We start from the raw sequence: 13,615 nt of genomic DNA on the forward strand, positions 1-13,615 counted from the left end.
CACTATCATTTGTTCAACAGCATTTTTGATGTAGTTTTGCCAACATCCAGTAGATTGCAGTGTGAGGCTGTTTGCAGCTGAGGGTTACTTTTTATTACTTTATCAATACTAGCTTCACTAGCAGTAAATTGCATTGTTTCCTATGGATTTTCAGGAGCTAGCTGAAATGCAGTACTGTTCCTCTCAAGTACATGTCGTATTTCATCTAGTCTAGCTCATTTCCTGTCTTAACATATTTCAACCAAGAACTGGACTCCTGAGCCATGTCTCTAGAAACACTTGATTTAATTTTATGTTGTTTTCTGCACTGGTGTGTCTGATCAGCGCAAGGCTGGCGCCTTCTCCTCTGGGTAGAATATCTTGCCGTGCTGTTCCTGGCAGTCATTCTTGTTTATGTCTCTTGGTTTGGCGGCGGCTCCCAGATCTTCTACGGATGTTTTGGCAGGCTCCCTCAGCACAGCTGGATCAGATGCTTCAGGTCTGGCGACAGATATTTCCAAGAAATAGTGGCCCTTTTTGATCGGGATCAAACTCGTTTCTGTGTGAAGTATTCAGCAAAATTTCGCTGCCCTCAGTCTTAAGAAATTTAGAAGGATGAAAGCTTTTAGCATTTTCCTAAGCAGCGTGTTTGTGGCAGCAATGCCGAACGTCTCCAAGCACTGTTTGCATAGAAGACACACAGTTTAAAGAAAATACCACTAATCAAAAAAGGAGAGTTGTGTAATGAAGTGCAAAAGCCAGAGCAGTGGTAATATTCATATTTATCTGAGTAAGGGCATCTACCTGGTAACATAGTTTCCGAGCCCCAAAATAGCTTTCTTCCAAACGACTTGAAGGCTAGTTTCCAGATGAAAAATACCTTCTATAAAGTTGTATCCTTCAGTTTGTTATTTTCAAGTCATTTTTCAGTCTCTGCCTACTGTTAATAACTCAGATGTAATTTTCGGAAATTGAAGGTAAATCATCCAAGTTGAAGAAATTTCAGATAATAAAGGCTCATCTTTGTGATTGTTTCCCTTCTCCTTCCCCTGCCCCGAAACAACTGTCGTTGTTTTTTGACCAGATGATATGAAGGTTGGAGAAGCTGATTTTTTTCTTTATACTTATTTATAGAAAAAATACATTTGCTTTTTTTTGTGATAATAGTATTGCACTGTGTGAACTAGAGTTCAGTGTGAACTGCAGAGGGCCAGTTTAAAGCTGTTACAAAGTGGATTCTCTCATTTCTGAAAAAGTGGAGAAATTAAGCATGAGAGGTAGGCAGGAGATATTCTGTTATTGTAGAAATAGGTTAAGTATAAACATACCAATGGAATAAGCTATATTCAGAATTTTTACAGAAAAGAATTAAAGTTTATTTTGTGAGAAGTTTCATAGCCTTTGATTGCAGTATGTGTAACAGGTGAAGACTCTCCCTTCTAGTCTTGGAGTCTTTTCCTTATGTTCAGCCCTTTCCCTAGTATGCTTTAGAAAGGAGGAGGTTGTTTGTCTTTCATACCTGTGACTTTTTCAACTGTACCGTAAGAAAGTTTCTAATAATAAATCTCATAGTTGCTGCCTGAAGAAGTATAAAAAATATTTCCCTGATGCACTGTTAGCTACCTCTACAGATGTTTTTTTTTTAATATTCCTCTGAACTTTAGAAGCTGACCGTAGCTGAAGATGAGTTCACTGGGTCAAGTATTCTGATATGGTGTTCATGTTTCTATTTCACATCTAACTGGTGTCTTGCCCAGTTACCTGAATTTATACTAATTGCTTCTAATTAATACAGATTTGAGTTTGGCGTTGTTGTTTTGTTTTTTTTTGTCATTTTGTGCAAGCAAAGGTCTGTGGCTTTTTGTTTTTAACTTTCCCAGCAATATTAAAAATAAGGATTGCTTTTGGGGATTATCAGCTCTTCAATTGCCTGTCTTTGTTAGGACATGATTCTTCTGCTGTATCTGTATTTCTATTGGTCTCTGCCTGTGATATACAAAGTTAAATCTTCTAAGGATGAAGTCTTAATCCATCTTGGCCTTAAAGTAAATTTAAGGGCCAGTAGTGTACAAGACCATGTAATCTAGATTATCCTCTTGAAGTAAAGAAGAATAACAAAGGCTTTTAAAACTCTTGTATTATGAGAAGGAACCAGTTAAAGAAAATGTGCTACTAATAGTTTAGAATGTGCATAGACTGAATAATCTCACTTTGCTGAACTGGTTTTATTATGCGTTTAATGAGGGAGGAAAACTTCAATAAGAAGAAAGAAAAATGTTACTGTTGATTTAAGAGCAAAAAAAAATTAAAAAATGAGCATACCTGTTTAACAGACTGGAACAGATATAGTGAGAAGTTTAAAAAAAATGCAGGCTGAATTTTTGAAAATGGATTTTGGAGAACAGGTGAGAGATCTGAGGAATAGCAAAGGCATAGGGAATGATCCTTTCAGTAAACCCAGCAAACATTTTACTTTGGTTCTCAGGGTGAAAATTGTTGACAAAACTTTTTTAAGAAAATTCGTGAATGCATAGAGGATAATGGAACTTTATATAAGATCCATGAGCTAAAAGCAAATGCCTCATGCCACAAAACTAACTGCTTTCTGAAATTATTTGCAGGAATTGAGTAGACCACAGTATAGGTCACTAATCCAGATTAAAGTGAAGTATTGATATTTGCTCACTTTCGGTAAGTCAAATCAGAATGGATTAAACATTAAGGTCACTTGAATTGCTGTCTGCATAAAAACTTGAAGTTTTTGACAAAGCGTATGTTTAAAGTTGGTGAGGTAGGTTAGTGACGGAGCAGAGGACTTCTTAGTTTTTGATTAGTCATTACTTTTTATTAGTGATGGTAGGGGAAAAAGTATACATAGCATCAGTATTTAACAATAATAAAGTCCAATTGTTTTACCAGGGTAAGATCTCTTTGCTGCTAAGATGTAGGAAACAGATAGTTGGAAAAGGAAAGATAAATATTTTGAATAAGCATCCAGCTTTAATTTTGTTCTATTCTTTGTTATCTTTTCTGTACTGACCAGAATGTTTGTCTTTCACTTATTGCTGTTAATACATTTCAAGTGCATCCTTTCTCTTTTCCTTGCTGGTTGCTCAGCTGAGTTAGAGCTTAGTGCTGTAGCTCTTGAGGAAGGAGTTCCTTCATCTCTCTTTGTTGCTATGCCTAAGAAACATTTCTTCACTCGGCACTTATCCTTCTCATCCAGAATTAAATGTTTGTTATAATTAAAATGCAACTGGATTAGTAGGAAACTAGTACTGGCGATACTGAAGCCTAAGAGGTCCCAAGCATCGCTTCACTCGGCATCATTTTGTTAGAAGTAATGAGTTTTCTTGATGAAATAGGAACAGGCAAAAGAAAACAGTAATATAATGAAGCTGTCTGAGAAACAATCAAGAGGTTCAGGTAACTTGAAAACAGTCCTCCTTGATATGGTCATTCGAGCTTAATGATACTTGCCTCATACAATGATGAAGTGTCACACCCATTAATTTTTTTAAAAACAAATTTTAAGTGGAAGAGTTCCCTGGTGAGTAGCGTTCCCTTCATCAGTGGAGCTGATCAAACCCATTTTCATGTTGGTGTGTGTGCGGTTTTTGGTTTGGTTTGGTTTTTTTTTCCTTTTTGTCATTTGCAGCCTGTATCTTGCTGCCTTACCCCTAGCTCTGTATGTTTGCATTGGAGCTGGTGTGTGTGTGGTAGTTGGTCGTCCCACTATTGCCAGCCTGCATTGCCTGAATTCTTCCCTGCCTTTCTTTCAGGGTAGGAACTAGTATGAGTGCCACTTTTCTACCCAGTTATGGATGTCTACAAAGCTTTATTAGGGAATCAATTTTTTTTGAGTTGTCTACATTTCCATTTTTTTAGAAAACAATCATAGCGACAAAAGTTGCAGTGAGTGCGAAAGAACAGGGGGAACAGATAGAGAAACTGGCTACGGCTCTCTTTGCCTCAGTTTCACTCTTACTGTTTTAAAAGACTAATGAATCTTTAAAGCTTTTATGTACATTTGTAATGCTGTACTACAGTGGCATTATTTTGTGTGTTTAAAAGACTATAGACGCTGACTCTGTTGGATGAAGCTTTCAAATTAAAAAGCATTTCCCTTTTTCTTTTAGCTACGAGTAGCTACTCTTCTAGCTGCTCGTGCTTGGTGGGGTTTATTACAATAGGCCTTCTGTTGGCTAGTATTTTTGGAAGAGAAGTCTCCATTTCTGAACTTGGTTGAGTGGCAGATCTAGAAGCTTTAAAAGGAACTGGTGTAGATGTGCTGTTGTCAGTGCTAAAACTCATTTAGAATAATTCTAACTGAAGGTCTGCTGCTGTTGGAAAGCACAGCATTTTGAAGAATAAAACTAAGGTTTGCTTAATTGAGGTGACAATATGAAATATGAAGTAGAGGGCACTGAATTGACATGGATAGTAAAAATGTTTCATAGTGATGGCTTAAAAAAAAAGAAGAGGGTGCGGGGAGGGAAACAGAGTAGCCCATGTCCACAGGGAAGGAACCTTTTCAGTAGCAAGAACATTTTGTAAAATTTTCAGTATTCTGATCCCTGTGTTTCATCAGTATTCACTTTGCAATTACTTGTCAAGCTTGTGAAAAATAATTAAGCAAAATTACATATCTGAAGTCTTGCTTAAATAATTTCTTTGTTTTGTTCCTATCCTAGAAGAAAGGAGTGGTTTTTTCAAGTGAAGACAGGTGACATTTATGTGTTTAGAGAGACCCTCTAAATGTGCTAATAGCTTTTTTCTTTTTTTTTCCCTTTTCTTTCAGGGCTAAATATCACAAATTAAAATATGGCACAGAATTGAATCAGGGAGATATGAAGCCACCAAACTATGATTCTGGTAAGAATTTATTAAGAACGAGTTCATTACTGGCATAAAAGCTTCACTGTGGTTTGTGCAAATGCTGACATGATAGTGCTGATAAAATAAGCCACTTAATGGAAGCAGTGGGAATAGAGCTAATTAATAAAGACTGTTTTTTACTCTTATAAAAGTAAAAATATATGCTAATGCTCTGAAAGAGTCTATTAATAAATCAAATGAGTTTAGATTTTAAAAAAACACAAATGAACAAACTGCTCCTGGAGAAAATAATTACTCTCTTCCTTAGTAATGTGTATGGATGTTTTGGAACAGGGAGATTTATAGCTATAGAATCCTTTTATCTTTCAGTAATTCTTCTGAATAAAAAGTTAATGTCAAAGGACATTGAATGTATAGTACATAATTTTTTTGTTCAATTACCTCAGTGGTACTCCAGGAAGAAAATAATGAAAATGCATGTTATACATAAGTGAGAGTTTGAGAGTGGGGAATTTTTTTACAAAGTTCTAAAGATTGTTGGAAATGCATACAAATAACTTCAGTGCTATGCTGCAAGAGGACAGTTTTTCACCATGGTCTCTGGAAAGTTGATTTGTTTTTCTAGACATTGCATCTTCTCCTTCACTCAAATATTTTTAAGCACTGAACTTGAAGAATTAAGAATTTAAATTACTTTCATCCATCTTTCTATCTCCCTATCTTTCCTTGGGGGGAAAAAAAAAAGTGTACAGAGATCTGATTATAGCTTAAGCCCTTGAAAGGAGAACTAATAGGTGGTGATTTTTGTATCTCAGTCCCCTGATGCTCCTACTACTGCAACGAAACTAGAACCATCTGTACATAGAGGAAGAATATAGCAAGTCTGCAGACCTTAGCTCTGTCACTTGGTTTATGGAAGGGATGGTCTCGTTTACTGTCATGGTTAATTCTTATCTCATTGGATTCAGAAGGTCATTAAAAAACCCCAAGCAAACAAAAAATCCAACCCCAGGCCAACAGATGAAACTTTACACCAGTCTTTTCTTGTCCAAGATATAGTGAATTCTTGGGAAACTTTATTTCACGTTATTATCGAGGTTATTTCCTTAACTAAAGGAATAGTTTAATTTGGTGTAACTAAGTGGAAGACCCCAATCTGTATCTGGACCACTAGAAAACTTTGTCCTGATCATACCAAGATCCTAGACATCCTTGAGTTTTGTAATTTCTCAGGATGCAGCTATAGCGTGTTCCTCCAGTTTCCAGCTGAGAAATGTAGTGCAAGGCCTGGCTTGGCCAGTAGAGCCGTAGCCAGTGTGTTACTTCTGCAAAGTGAACAGTAGTGGAATTACCTTGGTTAAAACTTCATTATCCTGATTTATCCCATTGCATTCTATGTACGTAGCTGTCAGAAATGTACACTTTTGTTCTACATTAAATCTGGACTGACGAAAGATGCACATTTAAGATAGAAACTTTGTGATCATGCTCCTTTGGAATTGTCTTTGATAGATACTTACTTGTATGTCCATGTCTTTCCTCACCCCTCACCACCGGCCCCTGTTTTTCCTGCCCAGTCATGAAAAAGTGTGGGTTTCTAGTAGTTGTTCCAAATGGGTCCTTGTTTTTTGTTTTCTTTATGATCTTTTGGGGAGTCAGTATTACAATTCAGCAGAAAGAGTTCAGTCTCCTGATAAAGGGATGCCTTTTTTTTTATTGTTTGTTTGTTTTTTTTACTGCTTGTGATATCTTCTGCTATTATTTGCTCATAATGCAAGTCCTTTCATTCTCATCTGTAAACAGCTGTTATTGCTAGTGGTCATCAGTTTTGAGGAGACTAAGCAAAAAAGAATTCTTGTCTGTAGAGGTACTTAATAGTGCCTTCAGAAGGGGTTTTGCTTTTTTTTTTCTTTTTTTTTTAATTTTCAGGCAGATTTACCTCAGTCACGTTTTAATTCTCACAAATTGAGCTTTGGTAGTTGTGCGTTGCGTCCAGCTGTGTTCAGTTGTCATCAGAAAAATCATTGTGCAATTGATTATTTCCTACAGTTGCTATTAAGTGGATTTGTGAATTTGTGATGGATAAAATTCATATGGCTGTCCTTGCATGTGAATTCTGATTAGTCTTTGATAGCTTCTTTGGGTGGGTGGTGTGTTTTTTGTGCGCAGTGTTAATTCAGTTGTTTAAAGGTAAATGACTTCCTGATAAGGACAATAGCTTTCCCACATTGCATATCAAGTTACTCATAGGATTATACCCCAGGTTTTTCTGGTTCTTAATTTTTGTTTACACAAGAAGATTGTTAATGCTTTAGTGTTTGGGCCACAAGGGTTTCAACTGTTGTACACGCTTTCATAGATACTAAACCAAGATCTTTTATGTTGGGAAGCATATCCTTGTGTATCTCCTGAAGGAGGGGAAAAAAAAATCCCACCATCATGTAGTATGAAGCTATATATGGAATAAATGTGTAACTGTTGGTTGCCAGCGTTCAGATAGGTTTCTCACCAGAACAGCCACATAATTTTTTGTGGATTTTCCTGGAGCAGTACCGTTTGGATACAAACTTATGGTTGCGGAAAATGTGGTGAAAGTTTTTCAATGGCTTTTCAGGTTGAAAAATAAACAAACAACCCCTGTTGTATTCTTTTTTTTTTTCCTTTCACTGAACTAATACAAATAGGGATGAATTTAAAGTTGATATGAGTAGGTCTATTAGGTTTATGTTGAACAGTCAGATATTAAGGAAATTGGTGAGACAGTAAATTGTAAATAGACATGCTGCAGTTGCATTTGATATTGTTAGCAGTTTAAGATGTTTGTATTCAAACTTAAATTATGAGTAGCAGTTATATTGGAAGATTAGTGCAAAAATGTTACTCCAGATTGTTTATGTTCCCTTAAAGAAAAAGGAATAAGACGGGGCTTTTGAATGTGAGAACAAAAGGGAAGGCACTGATGACTAGTGGATCTTGTTCTCATACAGTAGGATGTACTTGACAATCTTTATGTGTATGTAGTACTTCAGTTATGTGCTATGTGCATTTGTTTCACTCTTGGTTGATTATTGGCACTTTGAATCTTTTATTTTGTTATTAAACCATTCCTAATCATTTTAAGAAAAAGGAAAAAAAAAAAAAGGTTGTAATGAAATAATCTTTTCCAGATGAAGGGAATGAGACAGAGATTCAGCCACAACAGAACAGTCAGCTAATATGGAAACAAGGACGACAGCTGCTAAGACAGTAAGTGTTGAAAAAAGAACTCTAATAATGAATGCAAGGGAGAGAATCTGGTAATGAAATGTGGTGGTAGTGGTATTTGATTTTTTTGTGTTAGATTTTCTTTCAAAAAAAGTTAGTGTGTGTGATGAAGTTCATTCAACTTCTGGCATACTTTTCCTAGGTTTCTGAAAAATGTTAGTATTTCAGATGAGAAGCCTTGTCAAGTCACAAACACTGCATCTCCTTTGCTTTTCTTTCACCGAGTATAATAAAACAATCTGCCTGGGAAAACAGTGGGTCATGACGCTTTGCAATTCTTTTTGCAATTAAAAAACAACACACAAGTAATTCTGTTAAGAGCTATGTAAAATAAAAATAACTGGTGTTGGAGAGGGATGACTTATTTTGGCCTGCTCGAGGTGCAGAAAAGACTAATATCCAGAAGGTTAGACTAGAAATTTTCTAATTCTCAGTTCATCTCAATGAAGGGAATGTCTGTTAATCTAAATTAGTTTTTGAATTGTGGTCATAATGAGTTAATTTCCAAGATTTCCAAGATATTTGGTCACACTTTTGTGTGGGTTTTTTGCCTTGATTTAAACTGAAGAGGTCTTTTAAAGACCTCTCATCAGATTGTCTCTATCTGTTTTTTTGTGCATTTACATAATCCTGTATGCTGATAGTTAGATTCTAAGGTCTTCTAATCAGCTAGCAAAACTTTTGCCTTCTAGTTTTTTTTGGTTTGTTACAGAGGATTAAATGAGGGGGGAGAGAGACAGTAAGGACATTCTGGAGCTTATGTTAAAGGACCTTTTCCCAGGGAATTATACAAAATTTAAATTTATCTGTTGGATGACTTGTACATGCCTCTCTTTTGCAAAAGCTCAAATCTTTGCATGTGTGTTGAATACATGCAAAAATAAAGTCTTGACTTGCATCAGTGATTTTGAAGACCAGTCATTCCTCCTCAGTGCAGTTTGTAAGTAGGTGACACAGTGCTGAATACAGAGTGCGTATTACTGATGGACTCTGTTTTGTACAGGTGACTTGTTTCATTTTTATATAGCTAACAATCAGCACTTCTCTCCTGATGTGGTTATGTTAAATAATTGGAGGAGAATGTTCTTGCTGGAAGAGTGCGTGTCCTTGATTTGTAACAGATGTTCTTGTAAAAGAGCATTTCCCCTCTTTAGAGTCCTCTAGAATATTGACCGTTTAATCAATCCAGTGCTCCTGAGAAGACGGTGCTATTAACTTTGTATTCTAGAGAAAAGGAGAGAGTCCAATTTTGACTTTTTTTTTTTTAAATCATTATTTCCCCCCTGTTTCCCCCAAAGGCAATATGGCATATTGAAGAAAGAGCCAACTTTAGACTTTGAGGCTTTCATACAAGCTAGTCCAGGATTCTTGCTGCCTAGTCATCATATGCAAGACAAATTTGTATTTTGCAGACCCATTGCAGAATAAGGAAAAGGCAAGACAAAGATTTTATCAAATGTAGTGCATTACAAATAACAGCTCTTGCTAGTAGCTACAGAATTTGTTTTTACTCCTCCTGTTTTCTAGGCTTCTAATAATGCTTACATAAGGAACATATCTGATACTTCTTGTAAGGCTTCATGTGTAGTTTCCATGTGTTGAATAATAAAATGGCCATGTTGTACATGCAACTATGGTGATTTTTATAAGCCAGTTGTAAATATTTTAACAGAAAGTGCTTTTCCATCCATTTTAGTAAATGAATGAATAACGTATTGTAAAACCTCTGACTGCTAGGCTATTTTTTTTTTTTTTTTCCCCTCAGTGACTGTAGAGGCTGGTACTGCAAGAGGCGATCCCTCTGCAGCTGGTACAGGATGATTTATAAGCATGTTTCATTAGCACAGTACCATACTTTGCTAAGCTAAGGGGTTGCAGATGGGTTTAGGGAGAAGTTTTCATTTACTGTTTTGAATTAAGTGAGATGTGCATGGAAGATTAGCATGAGTTCGGTTCCTACAGGTATCTACAAGAAGTGGGCTACACCGACACGATATTGGATGTGAAGTCAAAGCGAGTACGAGCTTTATTGGGCCTCTCAAGTGATGCTTCAGAGAAGGAAAACAGAAATCAAGAGCCAATGGTAAATGGCACAGAGGGTCAGATTAAAGAAAACGCAATGATTGGGTAAGCATCAGGATGACAATATTAACTTTCTGCATAAATGCCCTTAATGGTATAGAACAAATTTTCATTTACTGAGAATATTTCAGGACTTTTTCCCTAGTTGGAGATTAGAGCAATTTTAACTAATTTTATTACAGTAACCAATAAGTACGGAAATAACTCTTAAGATTCACAGCTTAAAAGCACCATATGTTTTTTTTCAATTGGATGCCAGCACAAAGTCAAATCAAGCCTCTTTGGGATACGATTGCTAAGTGGTTAGAGGTCAGCTTTGTTTCAAGTTAACGGTTTATTTGTATTGCTGGAAACTTTACTGTATTGATTATGGGCTTTGCTTTTCTGGTCTGTGCTGACTATGACATGATAACCTATATGAGGTACAGGATTTTTCTGACTGGATCTGAAAAACAGAGTCACTTGTTACATTCTGATTCCTGTAAGTTTTTTGATTTTCCACTAATGGATAGATATATGTAAATGTGACTGCGATGTAAGGTATTCGTTTCTGTCTTTCAGTATTTCTAATACTATGAAAAGTCAGTCAAGGAGAGTAAAAACTTGTAGTGCTTGCTTTTCCTTTTAAGTAATGTTGAAAACATAGGAGGCTTTTTTCCATTTTCTTCTCTTTTCCATGCAGAGTTTAAAAAAAAAAATAAATTCAATTTGAAGCTTAACTGTAAGGGCTTCAGGAAAACAATGCTTGTTCTTGTTTAAGATATTGTAGTTGCAAAACTTGAAAAATAATGAAAATTATGCAGAATTGTTTGTCTGAACAGTAGGTGAGGTAGCTGTCCCCAGTAGTTCATGCTGTATCAGTGAGCACAGCTTTCCTCAATGATTCTCCATCTTTTTTCCTTTTTTATACTGATGTGGCAAAATTGAAGACCTTTTATTTTCTAAGGTCTAATGCTGTTATACGACACATTCTGTCTGTTAAAAAGTATTTGTAAAATTTCATTATACCCAGCAGATAGCTGCAGCAACTTCAGGCCAACAAGTTACATAAGGGCAGAGGTTCATTGTTATGTAATTAAATTTAATGCTGTGAGGTGGAAAATTTGAATGTATGAGAAAACCCGCAAGCTACTAAAATATATTGTGCTGCTACATAGTGGACAATCCATGCCATTTATGTACAGCAGCTTTGTTTTTGAAGAACAAGGAATGCTTGATAGATTACAATAACAATTTTAGTTCAATTTCTGGTGAAGGGAGTCACTTCTTCTCAGGGAAAGTGAGTAAATAAAGCTTCTCTTCTTACACTTTAAGATTCATTTAAATGTGTTTACTTCAGTTTTGAAACAGATGGACGTAAGGTAGTTGATTTGAGGGATGAAATGGTTGGACAGTGGGTTTTGATATAGCAGTTTCAGATACATTTACATTTCTTTCCTATCTACTTGCCTTCTGGGTAGATCTGTTACTAGGTTTAACACTTTGTAGTCTACCCTGTGGCTGAGGATATTCACTGATGGAGAAAAATGTGTTCCCTTCCATTGTGTCTCTGTGAGCTTGTCAGCTGCAAGGCTGGTCAGGCCGCACACTTTGAGAAACTGTTTTTGTCTCACTTGTGATGGATAAGATGGCAGACTGTATTAAAAAGCTTAGGGGAGTGTTATGATACATGGTGCGCGAGAGGTGACTCCAGGGTGAAAGAATTTTCCAGGGATCTTGTTCAACATAGCCACGCCAGTCTTCGTGGGCGATTTTTGAGTTTGTGGATGTCAGCTGAGATCTCCCTCACTGAGAGGCAAAAGTTGGGATTTTACTAAAATTCCTTAGTCAATCTGAGTACAGGGCTAGCTTGCAATGCTGCGATTCTTCTGGGTGTTTCAAGTTCTCTTTCATACCATCTCTTTCAATTTTCCGTGCAGGAGGCATTCTGTGGCTTTCTTCCTGGCAGAGACTGCCTGTTATTTAACAGCATTTTCATCCTGTGCTACTAGATACTGTAAAATGTTACACCTCACTGTTTCTGTGGCATGTGGCACTGTTCACCTCCTCCCAACTGCATCATCGCTTGCCTCTGAGATTTCAAAGTGCAGCTTTATGGCAGATGGAAGTCAGAAATGAGATGTGGTTCTTGATTTAGCTCATACTTACCTGTTCCCTGCCTCATCTATTGTCAGCATTGTATGTATAGAATAGCTTCTTTTTGAAGACTATTGGTATTGAATAGGTAATGAAGATTTAAGGCACATGGAACTTGCTCCTGATCCCCATTGGAATTCTTACTGAGTGTTTGGAAACTTAATTCAATGTTTTTCTACCTGTTTGGCAGGACTGGGAAAAGTCTAGGTGGCTCAACTAGCTTAATTCTGTCTCAGTGTTGAGGTAGGGGCGCTTTCTGAAGCAACTTCACCAGTGCTAGGCAGCTTACCAGGAGGGTGAGAAGATTGGCAGTTCTTTTAGCAGCCTCTTGTTCTTCCTAGTGTGTGTGTAAAGTGAGAAGAGAATCAGGGCCACAGCAAGCTTGTACGGTTGGAAGGAGCGCGATGAAGAAGCGCCTGCAGTTTGGTAGTAGTAGTGGAGGAAACTTACAGTGAGAGACTGGAAGAACAAGAAATCGACCAAAAAATTGCTGCAATCCCAGGAAGATTAAGGACATGGGTGTGTGTTTGCCAGGACCACCGGACATAGAGACAGTTGCAAACTAAAATGCAGATGAAGATGCTCTCTGTCTGTATGGATACAGTGAGACTCTTTGTAGGAGAAAGCTTTGCTGTCACCACAGAAGCCTGTGAACTCCTTAAACCAATGCAGTTTGGGAAATTTTGTAGTTCAAAACATTTAATGAACATAAATATCACATATCTGCTAGCATGTCTGAGGCTAGTGGTCAACCTGAAGATGTTGTAGTTATACTTGAAGAGCAGAGTGCTGGACAAAATGTAATGCATGGAAATGAATCTCATCTAACAAGGAATATCTCTGTTAAAGTGAGAAAACATAGCTCATAGAACACTTGATTTGTTTGATCTTGGAAGAACTGCATAATATTGTGGATCCAGCTGAGACTGCAGATTTTAAGTCTGATTTTTATAAAAATATTTACATGGAAGAAAGAATGTGAGAAGCAGAGCAGGGGGATTGAAGAAAGAGAAAGCTTGTGGATGAGAAACAATGAAGACAAATCAATAGGAGTTTGGAAAGAATGAGGGTGAATGATGAAGAATAACATACAACAGAGGGTAAAATGACACAGTGAAAAACAAAAGGAAAATGGACACAATGATGCATTTCAGGAACAGGAAAATGGAAGGCATATTAGCTTTAAATTTCCTTAAAGGTTTCTCCATATAGCAATGTAAATTGCAGAAAAAACAGATTAGCTAAACTGCTTTCTGTACAACTGAACACTCATGTGATAAATCCCAAGGAAAGTAAAAAATGGTATTTGCTTTTA

At 36.7% G+C, this 13,615-nt stretch overlaps 1 protein-coding gene across 6 annotated transcripts in view; it reads left to right on the forward strand.

Moving 5' to 3' along the window:
- Window positions 1–13,615, forward strand: part of STRN (striatin) — a 66,084-nt gene that overhangs the window by 16,373 nt on the left and 36,096 nt on the right. For all 6 annotated transcript variants that reach the window (XM_074579906.1, XM_074579901.1, XM_074579902.1 and 3 more), the window contains exons 3-5: window positions 4,781–4,854; window positions 7,986–8,064; window positions 10,045–10,209. In XM_074579906.1, the coding sequence (XP_074436007.1) occupies window positions 4,781–4,854; window positions 7,986–8,064; window positions 10,045–10,209 (318 nt within the window). The remainder of the gene's footprint in view (window positions 1–4,780; window positions 4,855–7,985; window positions 8,065–10,044; window positions 10,210–13,615) is intronic.

The sequence above is a fragment of the Larus michahellis genome, chromosome 3, assembly GCF_964199755.1.
Source record: "Larus michahellis chromosome 3, bLarMic1.1, whole genome shotgun sequence".
Classification (NCBI taxonomy): Eukaryota; Metazoa; Chordata; class Aves; order Charadriiformes; family Laridae; genus Larus; species Larus michahellis.